Source organism: Antechinus flavipes, chromosome 2, assembly GCF_016432865.1.
Source record: "Antechinus flavipes isolate AdamAnt ecotype Samford, QLD, Australia chromosome 2, AdamAnt_v2, whole genome shotgun sequence".
NCBI lineage: Eukaryota > Metazoa > Chordata > Mammalia > Dasyuromorphia > Dasyuridae > Antechinus > Antechinus flavipes.
The window spans coordinates 185,591,197-185,618,391 of NC_067399.1; the positions used below are offsets into that span (position 1 = coordinate 185,591,197).

The 27,195-nt window shown below is 31.8% G+C and overlaps 1 protein-coding gene across 1 annotated transcript in view; it reads right to left on the reverse strand.

Moving 5' to 3' along the window:
• MYOM2 (myomesin 2) overlaps positions 1–27,195 on the reverse strand; it is a 150,995-nt gene that overhangs the window by 44,687 nt on the left and 79,113 nt on the right. The window contains exons 14-23 of the mRNA XM_051975997.1: positions 26,577–26,704; positions 22,296–22,479; positions 20,872–21,046; positions 16,144–16,265; positions 13,117–13,304; positions 12,025–12,151; positions 4,049–4,227; positions 2,985–3,099; positions 961–1,117; positions 765–871 (exon numbers count right to left, since the gene is read on the reverse strand). Of these exons, the coding sequence (XP_051831957.1) occupies positions 765–871; positions 961–1,117; positions 2,985–3,099; positions 4,049–4,227; positions 12,025–12,151; positions 13,117–13,304; positions 16,144–16,265; positions 20,872–21,046; positions 22,296–22,479; positions 26,577–26,704 (1,482 nt within the window). The remainder of the gene's footprint in view (positions 1–764; positions 872–960; positions 1,118–2,984; positions 3,100–4,048; positions 4,228–12,024; positions 12,152–13,116; positions 13,305–16,143; positions 16,266–20,871; positions 21,047–22,295; positions 22,480–26,576; positions 26,705–27,195) is intronic.

A 27,195-nucleotide genomic window follows, 5' to 3' on the forward strand; every position in this document is an offset into this window, starting at 1 on the left:
GGTCTAGGGAGAAAGGTAGTTTCTAGATCTGAGATTGAGGGATTTATTCACCTTCACATAACTTGTTTGTATTAGGAAAAGACTTCATCTCACATCCTCTTAACTGCAAGGGCAGTCTTACTAGCCATTTTGCTATGCTATGCAACCTCTCTGAGTATATAATAAAAGTAGTAAAATATTAACATTATCAGGCTATTTTTGGTGTTGAAAATTATGCCTTTTAAGTTGATTTGTCACAATCTGAACAAACACTAATATAATTCTAGTTTAAATTTAGGACTTTGACTTTTATCCATCAATTTAAGTCACATCAAAAGAAAATTTAGTGAGCAAGAAAGGAAACATTTATTAAGCACTGAATTAAGTGCCATAAACTGTACTAAGCACTTTACAAATATTACTAAATTTGATTCTCATAATAATCCTGGAAGGTAGGTACTATTCACTTTAAAATGGTGAAAGAAACTGAAGGAAATAGTTAAAGCAACTTGCTCAGAGTCACACAGCAAGTATTTGAGGCCATATTTGAATTCAAGTCTTCCTGATTCCAAGCCAAGTGCTCTCTCCATCGTACTACCTAGCTGGCCTATGTGTAACTCAGATTTTGCAAAATGCTAATTTCAAAGCCAGCTATTTGAAGAAACCTTTTTTTTTTTAATTTCTTTTCTTCTAAACTTCATGTATTTCTCTTTTTCCAAAGCCAATCTTTGGCAATGCTATAACTTTAACACTAAAAAGACTCACATATATACCATATCACTTACCTTTTTCATCCATTACAAAACTAGATGAAATGCCATCAGTATCACTAACTGAAACAGAATAGGTCCCAATGTCTGATTTTTCTGGATTTTTAAAATAGAGTTTGGAGCTAAAAAGGAAAAAAAAAATAGTAATGTATATTATTGTTAAAACATTTTTTTTATATATTTAAAAACAAAATACATTTTCAGGACTTACTGATCTCCTTCAGTCTGTATATTAAACTTCTCTGGATCAGCAATCTCTTCGTAAGATTTACACCAAGTGAAATGAGATGCATCTGTAACCTCTGGACAATCAAAACTTAGATAGATGTTACCATCTTCATCTACACCTGCACTTATTTCTTTAGTTCCTGCAAAACAAAAATACTCTTCAAGCTTCTTAAAGATAGTCTTTAAAACTATGGTGGTGGTGTTTTACTGTGTTCTAATTTTATATTGAATCTGAATTTTTAATTTAACATCTGAATAGAATTGCTCTGATAGATTCCTTCAAACATTCATCCAACAAACATTTGTTAAATACAATAATGCATCATGAAAGATTTTGGGGAAGACACAAAATTTACCTTAGACATGGTTTCTCTTAAGAAATACTTAAGACTTTTGATACCTGGGGCAAATACCAAAAATCCCACCTGCAGTATGAGTCATAAAAAATACCCTGAGATAAGCTAGGGGTATTTGTCACTCTCTTCAAGGGCAAAACATAAAGAAAGCAGCACTTAGGAGACCACTGTGTGAGAGGAGCTTATTCAGCATGACATCAGATAGCTTCCTATTTTAGCTAATCATTCCTGCAAGCTAGCTGCTAAGGTCTGATGTCTCTATACTGCTGAAAGATTTTAAAGTATTGTCAATGTAGACTACTCTCAAGAATTTCAGTTTGGAGGGGAAGATAAGAAAATGACAGACTACAAAAGCAAATTATTATGTGATTACTGTATTAAAGAGCTGTTAGATGTCAGACTTAAGTAAAGTATGAGTAGGAAGATCATTACAACAACTAATATAACTGGAGAGTAAAAACCTTTGCTACACAAATGCTAGAGTTGCTTTCAAAGATGAATTTTACAACAGCAAACAAGATTTTGCTACCAAAGTCCTATCAAAAGAAAAACAAGTATGGGTCTATTAGTAAAAATGCTATTAAAAACCATGTATTACCATATGCTTTGCCATTGCAATGTAAGGAACACTAGGGCTTTCCATCTGACTTGCAGACAAGAACTCATTTATATGGTTTTTCCACTTTTTGGAAGAAAAAACTCCAGGGATACATGGGTTGTCTTGTTTAGCATAATGTTTACAAATTATTGTTATTGTTATTGGATCATTTGGTCATGATCAATTTTCCATGATTCCATTTTGGGGTTTTCTTGATGAAGATAGTGAATGGTTTGCATTTCCTTCTCTAGCTCATTTTTCAGATGACAAAACTAAGAAAAACAGGGTTAAGTGACTTGCCCAGGGTTACACAGCTAATATGTGTCTGAGGCTGGATTTGAACTCATAAAAATGAGTCTTCCTGAATCCAAGTCCAGTGTTCTATCCACTGTATGACCTAGCTGCCTATAATACATATATACACAAACACACATAAAAAGTGTTCATCCTAAAACACTGCTCATTATTTTTTCTTTGAAGTAACTAAAGCTATCAACATTTCTGCATTAAGGATTGCATTTACCTCAGTATAGCTATTTTCCCTCCTGAGGCAATTGTGATTAAGTGACTTGTCCAGGGTCACACAGCTAGAAAGTGTTAAATGTCTGAGGTCACATTTGAACTCAAGTCCTCCTGACTTCAGTGCTGGTGTTCTATTCACTGCACAAATTAGTTGCTCCCTCAGCATAGATTTCAATTCAGAAAATCAAGACTACATAAATAAATCTATTTCCTTTTTTACTTCATTTTTCTTGAAGGTTGTTTTTTGAGGATAGATCTATGTTTTCTTTCATAACATAACTTTTTTGGAAATATTTTGCATAACTTCACATGTGGTTTCTTAATGGGGGTTGGGGTGGAGATAAGAGAGAGAATCTGGAACTCAAAAGTTTTAGAAACAAATATAAAAAATTGTTTTGAATGGAACTGAAGGAAATATTAAATAAATTAATTATATTACAATAAAAAGGAAAAAAAGTGAATTCCTTCACAAAACAATATTTTTAAAAGAATTCGAACAGTTCAACAGTATGTAAATATTTAAATTCATACCTGGTCTAGCTTCTACAAGCACGGCTTCAGAGGTGTCAGAGGGTTTTCCAACACCACTTGCATTTACTGCTCTAACTTGGAAGACATAGGTCTTACCCTGATGAAGATCAGTGACCTTGAAAATAATACAACATATGTGTTATCTATATATTTAAGTAAAAAAGTAATTTACCTTTTCTATAAGTATGAACAGTTAGTAAAAGTATGTCTGAATCAAAGCATAGAAAAAAAGTTTTAAAATAAGATTGTCTCTAAACAAAAACACATGAACTCTGAATAATGAATCTTACATCTTAAAGAAATTATGTGAAATCTGAAGAAAAGCAGAAATTGAAGATTTAACATAAAAACTTAACCTGCTATAGTTAAACATAATCAATTTACTCCTGTTTCTGCATCTACTTCTGCTTGTGCTCCTACTTCCTGGAATTAGACAGAATGGATAGATAGATAGATTTAGATTTAGATATAGATATAAAGATATCAATATATATATATTTGTATTCATCCATGCATTTATCATAGCTTCTATTAATTTATCTATCAATCCACTAAAACATCTATCCATCCAGCTATTCATGTAATTATGCTCATTTACACAGCCACTCATCTATTCATCCATCCATCTATGCACTCACCTATTCTTCCTTTCATTCATTCATTGATCCATTCATTCATTTAATAAACTTCCATTGTATAGCAATGAAACATGATCTACAAAGTTTATATGCAAATATACATATATGTGTATATATACATATCCTTGAGTTTATCTACATAAATATACAACTCATATCAAGTAAAGTCACAGATTGAAGTGAGGGAGAATATCACAATTTCAAAAATCATTATGAAAAGCCATATGTTTGTAACATGTGGATGTACAAGTTTTGGATTTTAAAAGAAATATTCAGTAGTTCTTAACTTGCCTAAAGGGAAATAATTCATCTCTTGGACAGGAATAACTCATCAGAAATAATTCTTTCAACAATTTTATTTTTGGGACTAGGACCTAATTTATTTGTCAGATATAAAATAAAATTTCAGGGCTCACTAATAAATACCTTTAAGTAACGATTTTTAGTTGTAGATTCATTGACAGTAATCCATTCTTCAGAACCTTCTTCTTTATAATCCACAAAATACCCTGTAATAGGACTGTTTCCACTGTACACAGGTTCTTTCCATAGCATAACAAGAGATGTATCCCTGACTTCACAGAATGTCAAGTCATAGGCAGGGCCTGAAATAATCAGTTATAAAAATGAATGAAATCATTCAAAAAAGAAAATCAAAATGAGAGTTTTAGAGGGATAAATCATATCCATCAAGCTATTATTCATTTACTAAAAGCTTTGTATGTGTAGCTGTCCCTCCCTCTAATCAACACTATATTGATTTTTTAAATTTTATAAATTTCTATAAAATTGTTTGGACAATATGAAAAGAAAAAAGTATTAAGTAGTCTAGTAATGCAAATAGTGATTTTAGAAGAATAGACCAAGTGCTACAATAGTATTTGTGAAATATTAAAAGAACAGGAGGATGGATCCCAGCAGGTTGAGTAGAATTGGTATGGAATATTATTAAAAGACAACAATAAGAAACAATCAAGGTAAAGTATAGAAATTTTGTATTTTTCATTATCACAGGGATAGCCAACTCTGATGACATCTTGAATCCCCTGAAGTTCTAGAGCAAGTGTATGCACTGATATCTGTGAGAATCTATCTCCTGAGAGGGGTATAAGGGAAATCTAGCTTATAATTGTCTAATTGTTATTGAGGGGAAAGTTGATTTCCCTGGAAATAATTCATTATTTCATGTTGTTCACAAAAAATTTCATGTAAGTATCTCATTCAGGAAATATGTGGAGAAAAAAATGTGCGCTGTTTCCTACCCATCAGGAAATATTTCCATCTCACTGAAAAATCATTCAAAGAATTTGGTCACCTGTGTCAGACCTTTCCCTTTTTCCATAGATACATTAAAATTCTTATTGGTTGATGCCCTAACATCAAAATCATGACAAATGTATATGACAAGTCAAGTCTGGTATATATCCATGCAGAGAAGTGTAGAATTCTTCCTTATTCTCTTATATTTTGGTAAATTTATCACCTCAGTGATGTGAGTATTCCCTCTATCCTCATTCATCTAACATGACTATTTTATATAGTCTCAAAAATTCTCTGTAGGGAGTCTACCTAATATTCCAAGTTCTTCTTCTAATTATTTTTTAACATTATGTCGATCCCAAAGAACATATGCTGTGTATTGGTAATGCCTTCTTAAATGTTTGGTCCTCTTACTCCTCTCTCTCTTACTCCTCATTTAAATTAAATCACATTTTGCTTTTTGAGTTGATATTTCTAAGACAACTTTCAAAGAGGCTTAAACTTGTATAGCTCTTTCATTAGATTTTTAATGAGACAAAAATTAATTTCACTAAATCAGGTAACTACAAAGTGAGAGTAATGTAATCAGTCCATAGGACTGAAAGCTAGCCTAGAACTGATAGTTTTTTAAAACTCTCTTCTATTTGTTTTCTAAATTAGAATAAGAATTCCAGTATCTCAGTGTGGTATTCTCAAGGGCTATTCAAATAGTGTACATGCTTTAATGGATCCTATAAGCTGAAAAACTTTGGAGTATAACTCCAGGGATATAATATATCTGTCATTTGATTACCAGTTCCTTGAAGTTCAAAGAGGGTGAGTAGGTAATGAAGTTTTTGACCATGGCAATAAGTGAAGATCATTAATTAAGAAGTAAAGAAGCTGAAAGTATGACTTGAATGGAAGCAGTGTCAATAAAATCATACATCCTTAAACATGGAACTACTTAGTATATTAACCAGTTCAATATTAACTTGACTTGGAGACTTAACCACTTACATAATAACAACTTTAGCACTTTAAATATATTAGTTCATTTGTTCTTTATGGTGTCTTGAGAGGTAAATGCAATTATTATCCCTACTTAATAGAAAAAGAAATTGAGGAAAAGAGTAATCAAGTGACTTGCACAAGACACATACTTGCATAAGACATAAATAACTAGCAAGTGTTTAAGACAGGATTTGAACTCAAGTGTTCCTGACTCCAAGCTCAGCAATCATAGTAGCAGCCACTTATTTTAAAGATTATTTATTCCAACCCACTCATTTAATCACTGGGAATAGAAGAGATAAAATGACTCATCTAAAATTTTAGTCAGTGAGATTATAAATCAGATTTTCTAGCTCAGAAAAAAATGATATTTCCATCCAGTAAAGCAATCCAATACAAAATTACTTTAACTGACTTTTTTACATGAATTGATTATATCAATGACTTATGGACTCTGATGTATCTAATCTTTTTTTTTTCACATCTGGTAGTATTTAATAATAATAATAATAATAATAATAATAATAATAGCATTTACAAAGCACTTTAAAATTTGCAAAACACTTTACAAATATTCTCATTCTATCCTTAAAACAATCCTACAGGTGAAGGAAAAAAGGTATGATTCCTCCTTTTACAGAGGAGGAAACAGAGGCAAACAAAGGTTAAATAATATGCCCAGGGTCACGTAGTTACTAAGTATCTAAGGCTGAATTTGTTCTTAAATCTAAACTCTAGGTCTGGCACTCTACTTCCTGTACCATCTAATTGTCCAGAATTTTGCAAGTCTTTCTTGGTTACTTTATATTCTCCAGGCACCAGCATAGCATCCTACCTCTTTACCTCGTAATTCTTGTTATTGCAATGTATTTTTCCAACTGTATATTTCCCCTAATCATGCCACTCTTCTTATACATATATCAAAACAGGAAATATGATTCATTATTGTTGCATCAAATTTTCTTTGGATCAGTAGTAATTTTAATTTCTCAGTTTGTGGATTTCTAATACTTATAACTGCAAGCTATAATTTGGAGAACATTTGCATTTTAATAAATGGGTCTTTACAATGAGGCATATTTTGGAAATATTAAAATGTTACAAACTTGTCAAAATGTAAAAAAATGCTTTTTTCTGTATTCAATTCTGGAACCAACTCATTGTCTAGATAGAAATATATGCTGATACATTTATTAAATAGATTGAACATACCCAACTACTGGTTATATCTGGATGATAAATACATTTTCATACATTTTGCTTTTTGATTTCCTGCATGGAAAATTTTAAAGTCTTTTCTTTACAATATCCATGGATTTCACTGAATAGGTCCCAAAATATCCTTTGGTTTAATGAAAAAAGCACAATATCTATAAATAAGAGTCTGAAAGACTTTGCCATGCGTAGGAAATACTGTTTCTATTTGGACATTGCTCTAGTCACCCTCCATGACAATATTTAGTTGTTCTTGTTGTTCAATCATTTTACTAGTGTCTAATCTCTCAGTGACTCGATTTGGGGTTTTCTTTACTAAATTACCAGAGTGGTTTGTGATTTCCTTCTCCAACTCCTTTTTTAGATGAAACTGAAACAAACAGAGTTAAGAGACTTGCCCAGGGTCATAGCTAGTATATTTCTGATACTACTTTTGAAATTAGGAAGATGAGTCTTCATTCCAGGAGCATCACTGTAGTCATTGTGCTACCCAGCTGCTCTCCTGCAAACTTTAATTGATTATATATCTCTATTTTTGCCTCATTCAACAATATTCAAAAGGTCATTAATCAGTTTTCTCTATAGTTACATTTAGCTAGATATTTTGTATAATCTTAACATATGCATGAAAGATCCCTTTGAGAAAAGATCCTTCAATGCTATGATTTTTCCTACAAAATAATCTTTCTTTTTTTAATTCACTCAAGAAATAAATAAAATAAAATCTATTATTTTCTGCATTTTTCAGTTAGTTGTCATATTGTAAAGCTGTGAACTGTTGAATAAAACTTTCTGCTTTTCATGTTCTTATCAAAATAAACATGCATTATAAAAATCTGGAAAAGATGAGAAGATAGATAAATATACAAGTCAATTGTTCTCTTTCTTTTCTTTTGTGTCAGTAATCCAGCATCTTATTTTTCCATTTTTTTAACACCATCTTTTTCCTTAGATTGTGAAAAGATTGTTCAATGCTTTGCAGAGTGTGTCAGCGCCAACAAAGATTTCCTTAGAGTATGTTTGAGATAGACAGCCACTCTTCTTGAACTAGAATTAGAACTTGGGTGATAAAGAATTATGATACCCTGAACAGTAATAAGGAAATGCAATGAGTTCAGTTTTGGATGCATCAAGTTTAAGGTGTCTACAGGATATCTAGTTTGATATGTCTAATAGGCGATTGGAGGCATGGGAGTGCAGGTTGGGAAAGAGGTTAGGGTTTAACAAATACATCTGAGAATCTTTAGCAAAGAGATGATAATTAAAACTATAGGAGCTAATGAGATCACCAAGTGAAATAGTATAAAGGAAGAAGAAAAGAGGACCCAAGAGAGATGCTTGTAGAATACCCATGATTAAATTCACTAAGAGTACACTACAATTCCTGTTTCCCTGCAACCTCTCAAGCATTTATAATTTTCTTATTTTTGTAGAATGTCAAATTTTCTTTAATTTTCATTTCTCAGACGTTTAGTCATTTAGAGCATTTTTCATATAATTATTAATATTTCATATTTCTTCCTTTTCATATCATTTGATCATTTATCTTTTAGGAAATGACTTTCCATTATATAAATTTTAACCCAGTTCTTTCTTTATATTAGATTTAAAAGTTGTATCAAAGAAAATTTTTGCAAATAATTTCTTCCCAATTATATGTTTCCCTTCAAATGGTTATTACATTGAATTTGTCTGTGAAATACTTTTTAATGTCACATAATCAAAATTATCCATTTTATCTTGTATAACCCTCTCTATTTCTTGTTTAGTTGTGAACTCTTCCCCTATATAAATATATGTGATTCTATTTGTTTATCATATATCCTTTTAGAGCAATTTCAGTATTTTTGTTGAAGCTTACCTAACTGGGTAGTATACTATGCTCTAAATGTGATTTCTTCCAGAATACTGCCCACTTTTCCTCACACTTTTAGACTTCTTTTATTTTTTCAAATGCAGAATATACTTATACTAGACTTTTTACCACTTATCTTTTTACCCACTCTTACACTGATGATTCCAAGTATCAGATTATATTAACTGACTTTAACAAAACATTTTAGAGTTTTCAAATCTCTTTACATGAATCAGTCCTTTTGAGTTTCATGACACTATGATGTAGGCATATCAGATATTGTTGTCCTTTTTTTTTTTTTACAGACAATGAAATCACCTAGAGTCCATTGATAAGTGTCAAAAGCAGAATTTGAACTAGATGGGTCTTCCTGATTCCAAATCTATCACTCTGTTCAAAATGCAGTTCTTTTCTCAAAGAATACATGACTTGATTTGAAGGACTTTACCAGTTTCTTCATAGGATTCCTCCACTTAATACTTTTATTTCTAATTGTCAAATGATAAAATAATCAAGTGTTTAAAAAAATTATGTTTCTTGTTGTCTCTGAGCAGACAATTTGGCCAACTTTCTCTACTACTTTTTGAGCTTCTTTGAGGAGAACCTCTGCACTATTTAGTTCCAGTTTCTTTTTGTCTTCTAGTTTTGTTTAACATGAGATTATCAAATTTTTTCTTCCAACAATATTCTTATTAATTGAATAAAGATCTCAAATTTATCTAGAGTAATATTTATAGACAATGTTAATACTTTGGAATACTTGGTACCTTCTGTTACATTTAAATTTTTTTAAGTTTTATTAATGTTCTTTGCTTATACATTACAAAATTTTACATATTATCCCCCACTCCATACAAGCTCTCTTGTAACCAAGTAAAGCGAATAAGTATAATTAATAATACAATTACTTTATTTGAAAGTATATACAACATTCCAATTCTGTAGTACCTCATATGCACAACTCTTTACTCTTTTTTAATAAACAGAAAACTATTTTTCTCCCTCCCTTATCCCTTTGGAAAAAAGAAAAGAAAATTCCTTGTAAAAAACATGAATAGACAAGCAGATGAATGCCCTAAATGACTGTATACATGATTATATACCATTCCATATTTTAGAACTGTTACTTCTCTGTTGAATATTAAATTTCATTACTGGTCCTTTGGAATCATGAATAATCATTGCATTGGTCATTCTTAAAACTTTAAAAATTGTTTTATATTACTCCTGTTACTGTGTGAACTGTTTTTCTAGTTCTGCTCACTTCATTCTTCATCAGCTTCTAAAATTCCCTAAAATTGTTCATTTTCATAATATTGACACTATGGTGTAAATTGTTCTGCTAGTTCTGTTTATTTCACTTTAATCATTTCATCCATGTCTTTCCACTTCTTTTTACAATCATCTATTTTCTCATGTTTTTACAGTACAATCATCCTCTATCAAATTCATATATCATATTAACCATCACTCTAACACCATCCCCTTTAAAAGTAGAAATAGACCACAAATTGATGGTAGACATTTTGAGGTTTTGTTTGTTTGGTTTCTACATGCAAAAAATTTATCACCTAATAGCAATTTGTTAATAATCATCCTTTCTATACTTAGCAAGGTCTCTGTGCTTAGCTTCTTAGGAAGTAAGCTCAGTTTTACTCTATATCTGTGCTTAAAGCCTCTTTAGCATGACAAGATCTGCTAGAACTCAGCCAGCACTGTTATAGTTCTGGAAAACCCAATCACCTACATGCTATAATGAGGCATAAGAATAAGAATTTGAATATATATGGAATGTTCAACACTCAGACCTTTAGTCAATACTGTCAAAGCTAAACACGATCATATTTAGTCTTGTTTAAGTTATGCTAAGGAAAAAAAAATACATAGCACTATAGGATTCTTCCATTCAAAATGTCTCATCCCTCATCAGTTAATTTAATTTTTAATCGATTATTTTGAATTAGCAGTATATCTAAGTTGTAACAGTAGCAAAGGAAAATTTAAAATAATTTTATTTTTTTTTACAAAGCCGATTTCTTATAAACCTGTGAGAGGAGTACAAGTTTTATTATTTCAACTTTACATATAAGAGAACTGGGGCCAATAGAGGCTAAGAGAATTGTCCAGACTCATATGGTCAATAAGTATGTGAGATAGGATTTAAATACAATTCTCTCTAGAAATCTTACCTGTATCTTATTTCACCTCCCCAACTTTAAAATTCTTATATATTTTTTAAAAATTCATTAAATCTTCTAATAAATAATGTATTTCACAAAGAACTTCTTCTAAGTCCCCTTTCTATAACTCATCATGGAATAAAAGTGACTCTTAGGTTCAATTAAGCTATGCCAATAAAGTACAATTTCTGGCACATCATAATAAGATGAAAAGGCCCCAGGTCGAGTCCAGTAGTGAATTGTGACAAATTCATTACCAGAAAGGGGAAAGGGGAGAGAAATTACTAATAAATTACTCTGACCACAGAAACTTAGGAAATCCATCTATTTAAACATTGGTGGACAAAATATTCACACTCATGAAGCTATGAATTTTGAAAGAGAAAATATATTGTAATAAAAAAGAAAACTGAAGATAGAATCAGACAGTTGATATTTAAAACCTCAGAGCTATCATGTACTAGATTTATAACAAGGCAAATCCTGTCGCTGGCCTGGGCTTTTCTTTGCTCATATGAAAAATGAGTAAGTTGAACTAGAAGTCAGTAAGGTCCTTTTCACATCTAAATCCTAATATCCAAAACTTAACTCTGCCACTTACTACATGTACTGCCTTGGAATAATCATTTAACTCCTGTTGACCTCAATTTTTTAATCTCAAAAATGAAGATAATAGACTTTAAAATTTCTTCCATTAATAAGTACTTTTAGCACTGGAAATCAGGTTTGATTATTTTGATGCTGAAAAAAAAAATCTGTAAAACTAAGCTCATAGAATTAATAAGCATCAAGATACAGTGCTAGTATCTTTGAGGAACTGTTTATGTTTATGTGGACTTCACAGACTTTGAAGACAATATCCATACTCAGAAATCCCATAAGTAACAGAAATCTCTTACCAGGTTCTGGCATTGTCCAAGCTTCACACTTAAAGTGTTCACTGGGATCAGATGATTGTCCTATGCCTGCCAGATTGGTGGCAGCAATTTTGAATTCATAAAATGCCTGTTCTGTCAAGTTCTCCACCTATTTTGAGAAGAATTTAGAAAAAAGCAAATGGGATTTTAGATTGTATAACAAGTCAATGGAAAACAGTGCTTATTTGCCTACTCTTACTGATGAGGTAGGCTTCCAATTTAGGGAAAGTATTGATAGAACATACAAAATAATAGTCTTTTTGACTATATACATCAAAGAAGAAAGAGTTGGAAATAAGAAGACATGAATTGTAATCCCAGGTACATCACAAACTTACAAAACAACCTGAGTCAAGTCACATTCAGGATTTTGAGATTTTGAACTGAAAGGGACTTTAGACATAACACAGTCTATACCTTTCAGATTATAGAAAAAGAAACTATCAGCCAGAACTAGAAATACTAAAAGTCTTACTCAAAGTCAAACAAGTAAAAAAGAACAGAGCCACAACTCAGACATAAGTTCTTATTCCAAATTGAGGCAACCCTTTCTATTACTGCCTCCTTACCTTTCAGTTCTCCAATCCATGATTCCTAATTCTGTGATTTAAAAAATTAATCAAGTGGTACTTTCTATGAGGATACTCAGGATAGACAATTTACAAAAACAAGGGAGAAAGATTTTGATGCCAAATGATTCTCTTGGAGTCTATATTACAACAGGAAAGGCTTAGGAAAATGTCAATGACCTGTAGGATCCGAGCCATGGAATAGCCTGCCTGGTATAGTAAAAAGAATATTGGCTTAACTTTCATCATTGATTCTGGTACTAATTTATTGTATGGAATCTCTGGGTCTCAATTTCCTCAAAACAAGATGATCTCTTACAATGTTAAAGTATTATCATTTGGTTCCATAATTCCACAAATTGGGGGTTTGTGACTTAACTGCACCTATGTGTCACATTAATTTCACTGTATTCTGAAATATCTGCCATTAAATGACTGACAAAAACAAGAAAGACAAAAATGTTTTTTCAGACTGACAGAAGGGAAAAATTAAAGAGATACAAACTGTAAAGATCCTTTCTTTGATTGGAGAAGAATTGACTTCATGCCAATTATGATGATGTGCTTCCCGTTTGTCTATATAATATCCAAGGATTGGTGATCCTCCACTGAATTTTGGCACCTTCCAACCAAGAGTCATTGATTGGCCATCACAGTTGAGCAATGTTATTCCATAAGGATGTGATGGAGCAGCTTAAAAAAAAACAAATACATGGAAAATTATGAATAACATACAAATAACAGCTTACCTATTTTAAGATCATTCCTCACAACAACCTTGTAACAGCAGTAAGTCTTCAATTATCATTATCCTTGTTTAATAGAAGAGAAAAAAGAGATCAAAGGAGTTGGAATGTTTGCAGTTTACACAAGTCATAAATGCTAGACTTAGAACTTGAACGTCTGACTACAAGATCAGTATTCAATCTACTAACCTATTACCCTCTTCTTTGCAAACTGTGTAAAGAATTAATATACATTAAAAAAAATCTTGTGAAATAATAAATTTCAGTTCAATAAGGAAATAACTATCCAATTGATATTTTGTCCTGACCCAACACTCTAATGACCAGGATAAGTAGTGCTCTTTGTATACACTGAAGTGAAGCCTTCCCTAAATAGTACTCTAAGAATTGTGTGGTGGGCTGCTGTTCCCCTGTATAATTCAAACAATATTGTAGTCTGAATTCTCTAAACCTGCACAGCACCTTCTCATGCTGAACTCCTAGGAAGAATAGGCTGTCCTGATCTCCCAGTGTTCCAAATGGAACATGCCCTCCAGGTCAGCTCCTTCTCCTCCAGCAGAGGAAGACAAGTTGACAATAAGATGCATACATGTACACACAGTTATACTTTGATGAAGGAGAAATGATGAAGAAGGCTCCAACACAGAGAGCAAATTCCATTGCATTTCACCCACAAGGCATATTACACTATCTTCTCCTCTTGTCATCTTCTGACAGCTATCAATTGGCAGTAGGCCAGCTATCTTCCCAATTGTCCCAGTTGTTGACTGCCATGTTGGCCAGTGAATTAAAGTGGTGGCAAAGAGGAAAAGACATGATTTTCCATTGTTATTCTCTTTACCAAATATAATTATTTTTAGGAACATATTAGTACAAAGTTCCAGCAGTAGCCCACTTGTGACTTTTCCTAGACTTTATTTTTTGTCAGTAATCCAAGTGTGGGTCATTTCTCTACTTTAGATGTCCTTTAGAGAGTTGCCAAAAGGAAATTTAGCAAAACTCAAACTCCATTCATTTCAATTGCCAAATCTTCCCACATAATTCATTGCATTTTAGGGTTTAGAATTATAGGAATCTAAAAGGTTAGGTCCTCAGAAAATAATAAAGCAGTAGAGCCAAAATCAAGCCCAAACTCTCTAATGCAATCTCAAGGTTCATAACACTATATCATATAGAATTCTCAGGGTATTATAAAATTATTGAATTGCTTCAAGACTATTGAATTAACAGAAGATCTCTTTTGATGTGAATATGTTAGGGAGAGGGAGGAGAATTAAGGTCCATTGGCATAAAGAATAACAAATGGCTGCTCTATACTTAATGATGTTTATGTTTCTTACTGCATATGGCTTCCTATTAGTCTGCTATCCTGTGGAGTCTTCAGAATAATTTACATAAGTATTAGCTTGTATCCACCTTTAATCGAGCCTCCATTTACAAATAAGCACTATTTACCCAGCAGGTTAAATTGAAATGCTAAAAATTGGTCCCTAATTGGCATATTCTATGTCTTTGAGAAAGTTCTGCTTAGAGCTTCCTCTTTCCTCCCATTAACCTGAATAAACAGAAGCTGAATAGAAGTTATTTTCATTACATAATAGATAATCAAAAAATTGCAATTGATTTATTTAGAAATCACTAAAAGTGATGAGTGCAAATATTTTTGTCTTCTATGGCATACAAGAAACCAAATAGATTAGAAAAATGACCCTCTGATTAAAGAGCAATATAGTTTTGCTATCATGTTGAATCAAATATTATCAGTTTAAAATTCCTTAAATGTCTTTAAGGATATATAGTTAGCATGAAATAATACTTTTTCCCAATCTATTTCCAAACTTACATGGAAAATTTAGACTATAAATGATAAAAATATTCTTTCTTAGAATTCAATTAACTTCCATAAACAATGAAGTACTGAAGGTAAAAAGATGGTAATAATATAGATCTTGCTCTCCAGGAACTTACAGTCCAATAGGAAGAATAATACTTATAAAAACAGCTGTAAAATTTGCAGGAGTGAGCTAAGTACCAAGGAGAGATCTAGGTATTATGCTATAAGAAATTCAAGGAGGTCTTAAAATGCAATTATTAATAAAATTTATCTCTTGCAAGATTTTCAAAATCTTATTTTTAATGTGTAAATTAACTCTGATTTGCATATCTGGTTCTGAATAATAAAAGAAATAAATGCAATAATAATTATGAAATCACAGGGTACAAAGTACTCTAGTCTCACCTGTCTTTGAAATTTAGGACCTGAATTAATATGTTTAACTAGCTACATTGATCAAGCTACCTGGATAATTGGCAAATTTCTCCTGCTATGTAGACATAGTCACATAATAAAAGCTCAATTACATGAACGTTATAAACTCACTAGAGTGACAGATTGGAGTTCCTTGGTTTAAAAATGCCTCAGAAAGTTACTGAAGCAGTGTAATTTTTGCATACATCTGGGAAGACAAGTGCATTAAAGCTTCTACTATAACTTTTACTATCAGTACAGCCATTCTGAAACAAATGTGACCTCTAATCATTTTTTCCTTTATTTTTAATTTGCACTTTATTAGCACATTATCATTTCTCCCTTTCACACTGGCATTTTCAGGACAAGTGGCCAATTGATGAGACATTTCAACAGGAATGTATGTTCTCTGTACAATTTACATCCTCCTTTTTCCTCTGGTAATATTCCAAATGGCATCATAAATGTTTATTCATGCAGAAATTAAAACTTATTGAAGAACTGAAAATTGGAGCCAAAGAGCACATGAATTACTTACTGAGGGCAGCCTGGACTTTTATTACATCAGACTCTTGTGAGTTTTCACTAGTCCCAACAGCATTAACAGCTTTAACACGGAAGATGTATTGCTCTCCAGTAGTTAAACCGTGAACAACAAACCTGATAAAAACACATGAATCAGTGTTTTGTTTTCAATGTTTTATCTATTTTCTCCTATGCTATGAGCAGAAATCATTCCCAATGCTTCATAAAAATTATTCAGTTCGATTGAAGTGAAGTCCACTTTTTGAGTATGTTATAAATAGTATACTACATATCTAATTTATTTTTCCCATGGCAATGATTTTAAGTCTACTAAAGTCAATATACCAAGATACAAATAGAACATAAAAGCACTCAGTTCTACCAGGTTCTAATGCAAATCAGCTTTTCTCTAAAAATGATGTTACTATACAGTTAATGTGGGCCAGAACTTAGGGCAATCGCTCTGCCCTCTGAGTGACCTTTGAAATGTCTGAAAAAGAATGGTTACTGTCACTTTTAATATGACTTCCCCTTTATTCCTACATCTGCTAGATTTGTTTCCCTCTAAAAGGCACTCAGTGAATAAGAAGAATGCTGAGAGATGTTCAAAAGAACAAAAGAGTCCAATACCATGATTATTCTAGTCAAGGTACCGACCAAAAGAAAAAGATAATATTTTGATATTAAATTGTGTGAGTATCCAAAAAGAAGTTTAAGTATTGTGAAATTTTTTATTTAATTTAAATGTATATAGAGAGACAGACAAATGATAAATAGATAATAAATATAGAGAGATAATTTATTTATGCCATGACTATTTACCTTGAAATAGATGACCTATCCAATGAGACATTTATTGCAAATTATTTGAGGAAGGAGGTGATAGTAATGATAAGGATAATACTTTTATCACTATATGGAATTATGCCATTATTGTATTAATTAGCTAGGATAATTTAAATAACGTAGCATTTATTTAGGGATATAATTACATGGGAAATAGAACATAAAATATATAATTATAATTAGAAGAATAAACAGAATATAAATATACTTAATAATTTCTTATTTTAGGGTGTTATTCTGAACACTTGTTTTCATTAATAAAAGGAATTTCTTATCTGGAAATTATTTCAAACAATGTAGATTGGCAGCTTGTCTGTCACTTATACTTTAAAACAATTCCTTGGGGTTGTTATTAAACACTAAATACACATATTGACAAATACTACCCAGGGACCAATTTTTTTCTTTTAAATATGTGACCCAGATAACTTATAAATCAGCTTCTCTCATTTTTTGTCCAAAAGATATGATTTCAATGTTGCCTATTTAAATTCTATTGTCAAATTCTTAAAAAGATGAGGAAAAAATAGAGTGTTGCTATATGCAGCGAAACTATTATAGCATTTTAAAAACATTTGTAAGGAAAGTTTAGTATATTTTAACATCTGAAAATCTTACAAGGAACAAAGGGGAAACTAGAAAGTAGTTTGGCAGAAACGAAGTTTAGATCACCATTAATGTCATTTCACAATAATTTTTAAAAAATAAATTACTTGAAAATCAAAGTCTTATCTTTAAAAAAAATAGTGAAACCCTGAAGTTAAAAAAAAAAAAACAAACACAAAACTTTTTATCAAACATCACTGATGAAGGTCTAATATAGGAAACTAACACAACTGTATAAAGAACAAAACCCATTCTCTTTAGATAAGTGTTATAAGGATATCAATAGCTTTTAAAAGAATGTTAAACTATAGATAAAATTATGAAAATTGAATTAAATCTGTTGGTGACATTGCAACATCGTCTTACTCTTCTGAATTTTAATTTGGATACTGAAAATAAAAAACCAATTAATTGTTCATACTGGGTGACCCTGAAATACTACCACTGAAAATATGCTATAAGAGGATCAAAAGCAAAAAAAAAAAAAGGCTCAATATATAACAAAATATTCATAATTATGCTTCATCTTTGTTGTGATAAAGAACCAAAAATAAAGTAGGTATATATCAATTCTGAAGTGGCTTAATAAATTGTGAGATAAACACACTAATAAAAGTAAATGTAATGGGATGTAATTATGCAATTAGAAATGTTAAATATGAAGAATTTAGAAACATAAGATGATTTGCTTGAACTGATGCAAAGTGAAATAAACATAATAACTAAAACTGTAAATAATAGAGACATAAAAAGGGAACCAAATGTTGAATAATTTTTAAAAAATAATGATTGAGAACATATAATAATACATATCTCTTGCCTCTTTGCAGTGAGGAAAGAAACTACAAGGAAAAAGATTATCTAACATGCTCACTGTATTAAGTGGTTTTGCTTAATTGGTTTTCTTTATTTAAAAAGTAAAATTCTAATAAGGTGAGCTGGGACAGGAGGAAAATATTTTTAATTATATCTGTGACCTCAAACCAAAAGGCAATTTATGTATTTTCATGTATATATATGCATATTTCTTTAAGAAAAACAAGTGGTCTAAAAAAGCTCAGTTGAAATATTTTATGAAAAGCAGAATCTTTTGCTGGATCAGGAAATATGTCCAACTCTTCTTTCCCATAAGTCTCTTTCCTATTCACAATTTATAGCTAATTTATGCTTTAAAAAAGAGCCAACTATAGCTGGCAACCATTGACAGTCTATTACTTTTAACTTCATAACTTTTATCTGTAGCCCTGTTCACACTTACTAAAGAGAGAGATAGAGCTCAAAACTATTGAGAAGCAGTGCCAGGATCCAAAGTTCTTGGAAGCTTATAAGCATACCAGAAGATTGGTATTGATTCTGTGTTAATTTCTGCCTCAAAACAAAACAATATATTACTTATTCCTTTCCCAGTTATTAATCAAAGTGAGAACAAAATCTGTAAAACAAAAGAATGACAAAAAAAACTATATACTCTTCATTTAGGCTTCATTTATTTATTATAAAACTCTATTGGATATCAGAAAATTCTATGCTATGTGTTTTATTAACTTCATTTATATAGATGAAGTGAGAGGGAGAGAAAGACTTTCTTGCACAGGAGATATAAAATATTTGATCCAAATGCATGGGGCAGAGTCACTAAGGCAAAGCAGGAATAAAGAGAAGATAAAATTCTGTTAAAGAATCCCCAAACCTAGATACCCCTAGATATTTTTTAAAAGAAGAAAAAAATTTGTATAATAATCCCAGGCTACAAAAAAAACAAAGGCAAAGTTTAAATATTTTAATTTCCCTCTTCCAGGAAACTATTTCATTTATTTATTTTGTAAAGAACACCACTTCTCTCAAAGGGAAGGAAAATTTTTTGGAAAGGGTAAGCCAAATCCCCAAGGGTTGAGGATGAGCTGCTAAGGAAATTCTACCCACAAATAGAGAGAAGGACCCAGTCTAGACAGCCTCAAACAGGTCCTCAGGCTCACAGGATTTGCAGCTGATCAGTCTATTTTGGTTGCCAATTACACTCGCGCCCAGGTTTTTTTTTTTCCTTCCCCACTATTTCTGGGAGAATGTCCCATGAGTATAGTTAGTACTTAAGCTCTAGAAAAAGACACAGAGTCATAGATTCATAAATTTAAGTTTGGAAGGAACCTTAAGAAACCTTCTGATATAATACTCTCTTAATTTACAAATGAGGAACCGAGACCTAGAGATAATAAGTGGTTCACCAATAACATACAGATAGTATGTACATACCAGAAGAGGTCTTTGGATATATAATCTCTCACTCCAAATATATTACTCTTTCCAAATGACTATTCTGTCTTTCCTTGCTAAGTTGCAACTTTCCCAATGGGAGGGAAAGTTGCAATAGTCATTCTTTCTTCCAGTGACCATAAACGGTTACCTTCAACTGCTTTATAACAATCTAGAATATGAGAATCAGACCGATTGTGTACTGGCAACGTGGGCTTTATAATGATTATACAATATGTTAATTCCCTTCTTCATGGGGGAGCCGTATTAATGGAACTACGCAACAATCCATCAATCAAAAGGCTTTTGAAGCTCAGGGCTACCTAACATAACCACAGAAGCAACCTTGCTCATCTCAAGGGAAGAACCTGGAGCAGAAGCTAGACTTAAGATCTCCTTCCTGCCTTATTGTATCTACAGATGTCCTCTTCCATAACTCTTGTTCCCTGTTGGAAAGCCTTTTAGAAACCAAATCTCACTTTTTCTAGTTGCCTTTGAGCAACTGAGAACTCTTATCGCCCTCCCTGCTCCTTTGTAGGATCTTCTTTTTCCCTACAAGTCTTTTCCTCAGACAATAAATTCTTTTAATTGGTGACCAAACTCTGTTTCATTTCAGATCCCTTTGTAGGCCTGGGGGTCTTTTGTTAACACTAGCAAGGAAAATGTGAAAATCAGCAAGGGAATATTTAACTCCAGAACTACTTTTATATTTTAGTCATGATTTAAAAGTCATTTATTCAAAGAAAAGTTTTACAACTTGGTTATGGATTCTTGAAAAAAAATTGATATTTTAATCTTTTATGCCACAAATGACCAAACACATTCATTTTATGCACCCTTTCAATAAAAATAAGATCAAAACATATCAAATATGCATGTCAACCTTTGAAAATATAAATTAATTGGATTACAAATGAATAAGCAGTGTTCTTTAAAATGTTATTTTGCTTCTTGCAAATATGAAGGACATTTCATTACAATAGTAACTTCAATCTCACACACAAAAAAAAAAAACTGAAAATTTTGCATCATTAGTTACCTGTTGTAATCAATAGGTTTGTGATTACAGGGCTCCCATTTGTTTGTCCCTGCCACACAGCAGTCAACATAGTAGCCTATTAGGTCTTCCTCATGTTTGGGTTTATCCCACTGAACAACAACAGATGTTTTTGTGTTTCTTGAAGCAAGTACACGACCGGGAGCAGAAGGGGCAACTATATGGACAAGAAATAAAAATAAAAATAATTTTATCAATTTATTAATATAAAAGCAATGAATAATAAATATCTTTTAAATTCAAATCGATTTCAATGTAATGAAATACAATAAGCAAAACTTTTTTTTAATTTCTGAATATCATAACAGGATAAGGTTTATAAGAAATGACAAAAATGATTTTATTTTGTTTAAAATGCTTTAGAAGCATAGATTGCACTATTATCTTTCTTTAAATCTTCATATAAACAATGGTAGGTATAAAAAGCTTCAGCCACTTCTCAGCAAATTTGTATGCCCATATTTCTTACACAATGAAGCAAGTGTAGTTGGATGACCAATATAAGCATTAGACTATAATCAGAAACTGTAAATGAAGGATGAGTTTTTTTTTTCTTTTTTAGAAATATGAGTTCTGGAAGGAATTCTTTTCCAGAAGAAGCTTGCTTCATTTATATTAAGATTTTGTAAATAAATATATGGTTATGTTAATCAGTACATGCAATTGAACTCCATTTTTAAAGTAATCAAACCAACCAATGTTTGCAGGAAAAGTTTCTTCACTATCCACCATCCATTCTTTTACTACCGCAGAAATGTATCATGTTGCTACTTTATGTGGCTTCTTAAGTGATAATATTTATTTTAAAATAACTTGCTATCTAATCATTCAAATTTATATACCACTCCAATTAGTCCTTTATATCATTTGCATAGTTCTCTGAAAGTTGTCTCCCCAATTACAGTGCAAGTGAGGATAAGAATTATTTGAGTATTTTAAATATCCAGAAATTAGCAAAGTACCTAAAACATAGTAGGAGCTTTATAAATGCTAATTGGCAAGACTGAATTTGCAGTTTTCAAAATATTGATTTTTTTTACAATAATCTTAGGTGATATGTAATACAAATATAATTTCCATGCTACAGATGAGAAAACTAAAGTCTATAGTGGGTAAGTTATAGCCACAATTATGCAGTAAGTAAATGGTAGATCCAGACTTTAAATTCAGGTCTCTCAACTAGTGCCCTGATTATTAATATACCATGTGAGTTTTTTCACAAATTTGAATAAAGTTTACATGAGATAGCATAGCATAAAGCTGTTCTACAGAGAATGAGTACAAAGAAGGAATAAAAGGGAAAGAAGTAGAAAAAGAAATGATAGAGTTGCATTTTTAATACTTCCTCAATTTCATGTTATTTTTTGATTGTGCATAGTCTTTGATTATTCACTGTCATAACTTACCAATCATGTCTTGTGCTTGAATTGGCACAGTAATTTCTGAAGGGTCACTGAGGCCATGTTTGTTTGCTGTCAAAACTCGAAAAACATATGGTTTCCCTTCTGCGAGATCAAAAACAGCATAGCGAGGCGATCTCACCGCTGTCTGGGCGTTGACCCGTTGCCAACTCCCACTACCAACCATAGACTATATCAACAATAAAAACAACAAAAAAGTATTTTAGAACTTGATAACTTTATCAAAATTTAAACACATATATTTATAAGCTTGTATTTTAAAAACCACTCTTCTCTTACTTATATTTGTCAAATATACTGAAGAGGATTGCATGAAAAACTTTGCCAGACTCTCTTAAAAATATTTTTTAAACCTATTTATTTCTTGGCTAATCAAATGATATTTTTACATACAATTGTATAATTATTGTTAGCAGGGAGCAAACTTTAAATAGGTCTTTGTTTCTCCTTGTATTTTGCATAGACTATTGACAGAGAAAATATTATACTCTGAATAAAATTATTAACCCCCCACCCCCTTGCCTTGCCTTTAGGACTGGGAGAACTGAGTCAGGAAAAACTTTGATATACCATTGAGTCATAAACGCCAGATGCCTTATCTCAATCTTTGCTAGGATAAGTCCCCCTCTTTTTAAGTATTGTCCCTCCCATCTCTTACTGTACCAATCCAATTATGTCTCCTGTCCTCAACCTTCTATCTTGACCTTTTAACCCTGTCAGGATTAAGTTATGGTCCTCAAATTATGGCTTGTCTGCGCAGCCGGTGTCCTTGCCCTCCTTATCTGCCTTTGTTTTCACTATAAAATTGTATACTCAAGTTATGTATCCTATTTAGCTAAAACCCTATAAAAGTTCCCTGCCTCAGTTCCTCAGTGCAGAATGAGTTTGAACATGAGTTCCATTTAGTCAACTAGTCTAAATTCTCCATGTTAAAAGATTAAAAACTAATCTCTGTTTTGCTTCAGTTTCTCTGGCATTACAAAAAATGGTATACACCAAATAAAAATTAAAGAACTGGATAGACAAATCATATTATTAGCACTTAAAATTAACCAAATATTAGGAAACTGAAAATGATGGCATTTTACCTTTTTACAAATGGCATAAATAAAGGAAAATATGCCATGCTTATAAAATTTTCAAATGACATAATGCTGAGAGAGAGTGAGTCAGACTTTAAAAGATTAAAAGATCCTAAAACTTTAGGCCAAATCTAATAAAATAAAATTTTGTAAGGATAAATATAAAGTCTTACAGGTTCAAGAAATAAACTTTAGAGGACAGGGTGGACAGAAGCACTGCTAATCAACAATTCCACTAAAAAGTGGGGGAGGAAGAAGAAAGGCAAGGATTACCTTGCATAATCAATCTAATAAACTTCATTGGTAAGATACACATAGGGCTTTAAAAATCATCTCTGATGAATGAATGAAACAATTTTTATCCAAGCCTATAAAAGTTGAAGGTGAGAATCCTTTATAGGGAACAACTAAAAGCAATGACTATATATCTATTAAAAAGCAGATAGCTAGGAGCTACATTCTTCCTAAATTCTTCTTTTCATTAAAGGTGGGGGATTACTTTCTTTTTATTAAATTAAAAAAACATATATTCACATGGATACATGCTATCAGAATGCTAACCCAGCAGTCTTTAATCTTTCACTCTCAAAAAAAAAAATCTATAACCTGGAGGAAATAAGGGGATAGACAGGAAATGGAAAAGTAAAATTCATCTTTCTTCCAATTATCTAGAAGTTCTTTTTAAAGGGGAATCTTACTATTGATGAGAAAAATAATTTTTGGGGCTTTTCATTCTAAACTAAAGAAAGTATGGTGAAGGTTACAAAGGCACATTTTAGCTTAAGCCCATAAGTATATGCCCTTGCATTGTTACATATCTATTTGTGTACATATGTGTACATACACATGCATCTTGTCTTTCCAAACAAATTAAATGTAATCTCCCTAAAATACACTGACAATGCCTTGGACAACTTGGTATCTTCCAAAGAATCTAGCATAGTTCTTTGTCTAGAATTGGCATTAATTTGTTTGTCACTCATTAATGAAGAGTATGTTTTAAATTAAATTGATAATTATAGAAATGTGTTACACTCTACCTACATGTTTCTTTAAGACTTTAACTAAAACTCAGTTCTTTATTGCTTATATTTTTTGTGTGTTTTAATATGGTGAAGATAAACTCTCTTGAGTATGGAGCATATCTAAACATTTCAAATTATAATAAACATCACAATTAAAAATTTTTTAAACACTATTCAGTTATTGCCAAGTTTGAAAATGACAAAATTCATTTATATATTGGGAAAGTTATGTTTAAAAGCATGTGCTAAAATGTGATATAAGAGCAAGCCCAGGCCTAATTTTACATTTCTCCATTTAATGATCTAGACATATTTTATGTTCTTTCGCTTTATAAAATCTAGATTGCTTTTAACTCATCTTCATTTTATATTGAACATTACATATGGTTGTCAGAATGAGAATACGGAAATAAAATGATGACATCAATCTTATATTTCTTCCATAGTCAGAATCTTCTTTGACCTTCAAAGCAATCACATATACAGAAAGATATAAGGAATTCCCTTCACCGAGATTTTTTTCCTCTTCCAAACAGCACCACTTTTCAAGACCTTGTTCAAGTGTTATTTTCTCCATGAATTGGTCCCCTAATGGTCGAGAGAGAATCTTTTCCAGATGGAACTCTTACTAGTTCTTTGTAATTGTCTTATGGATATACTTTTTTTATTTTATAGTTATTTGAATATAAGTACTTTTCCTCAGTAACTTATTAAACTATGATGGCAGGTCCATGTTTCATTTACCTTTGAATATCTCTTCCTAGCACAATACATTGTATACAATAGGTGCACAACAAAAGAATATTGAATAATTGAATTAAAACTGATTATAGGCAGATTAAATTAGTGGACTGAAACAAGACCAAATTGTAAAATAAGCATATTTTGTTTTCACCACTTCTTTTGTTAATTTCTTATCCCTTCCATATGTTGAAACCTCTCCTGATAGTTGCAAAGTATCTCAACACCCCACTTTGAGTGCTCTTGTCCCCTAATACAGTGACTGGCCAAGAGCTATACCATAAAGTTTGTACCCTTCCCTCCAAATATACCTTTCATGTGTCTCATTGCTGCAATATCCTATTCTCCTAGTACTTGACAGAAGGTGGTAATACGCTAATCAAATAAACTAATCCATCTCTCTTAATGTGCTAATTCACTGTTGTGTTCTCATCCCAGATTTTAGCCTTTAAGCAATGATGTTAATATTGAATAATTCATGCACTGTCCAAGGCCAATGGTGACAATATTTTTCATCAGAAAGTTGGCAGATGTACTTTTAATACCCACAGATATGCAACTGCTTATTTTGTGCAATGGAAATTAGAGCAAATTAGTTTAACATTCATCTATAACCTCACTTCTATTTTGTATGTGATATAAAAGTTCCTCTGAGGAGTAAAAGTTGTATGAGAGTCTTGCTACCTTCTCCTGCCTGGGTCTTGGTTTTCTTAATTATAAACTAATTGTGGAGATGAACTAGATGGCCTCTGAGGTTCCTTCTAGAAGATTTATGATTTTATAATTCTATTATATCTTGTGAATAGAAAATAATAATGAGGCAGTTTTATAACCAACAGTGTTGGCACTCAAGTCAAGTTTTACAAGGTAGTTCAAAGGTAAATGGCATGAACTATGCCCTGAGAGAAAAATTTTTAAGAGAAATTCAGGTGGAGGAGGTAGAGAAAGTAGATTGGGAGATGCTTACCTGGGATGTTGCTTGGGAAGGAGTTTCTTATAGTTTCTTGTCTTAAAAAAAATCATTCTTGCTAAGTTCAATTGTTTCTATATTGCTGAAGCAATATACATGGCATTAGAACAGTCTAAATTTCAGTGACAGGAGGAAGATCCCATCACCTTTCCCTAGTGTATCTGGGTAGTGAGACAGAGCAAAGTTGGTGATTGGAACTTTTTGTTCATTTCCATAGATGCAATGAATTTATTAGATTTTTTTCAACTAAATTGAATCTGAATCCTCATCCTTGACAACACCCAAATATGGTGTCCTATTATTGCTTTCTTTACCACAACTTCATAATTAATTAACACATAGGAAAAATGACTGGTCCAGTGATTTCTCTTCTAGGAAAACAGTTGGAGTTAAAGCATAGGAGATTGTACAAAGGCTTATCACACAAACAAATGTAACTACACCGTACCTTCTCAATGAAATACATTAATGGCTCCTTGCCACGGGGAACAGGTGGATCCCAGCTGAGCACAACATATGTTTTGCTGATTTCTGAAGCATGTACATTGGTGGGAGGTCCTGGAATCTGAACATCGCCTAGAGGAGTAATAAACTTAGTGAGTGTTAAACAGTAGATTACCCTGCAGGTCAGCACTTATATTCCAGCTCAGTTTTCTGAGCTCTTTCCTGGAGGTGTATTGCCAGGGCATTAAGGACAACCATATCAGTTTTACAGTTTAATAGCAGGCTTTCACTGCTATTTTTGGAAAGCAGGAATGCAAATTGCAAAGTGCTATTTGGCTTTACTTAGAATCAAGGCAAAATGTATCATAGAAGTTCACATAATTATTTGTATTTTCTCACACGCATTTTATACTTTGTGAAGGAAAGAAATCCACAAATTATTACTTAAGTTGAATTGAAAGAAAAAAAATAAAAGCAGCAATAATTTCACACAGGAAAAAAAGTATTTTAACTAGAAATGAAACTTTAACTAAACTGATGATTTGTGCAAAAATATGAGCATTAACAATTTGTGCTTTGTAATATGGAACCATTACAGAATTCAATTGCTCTGTCTCTAATGA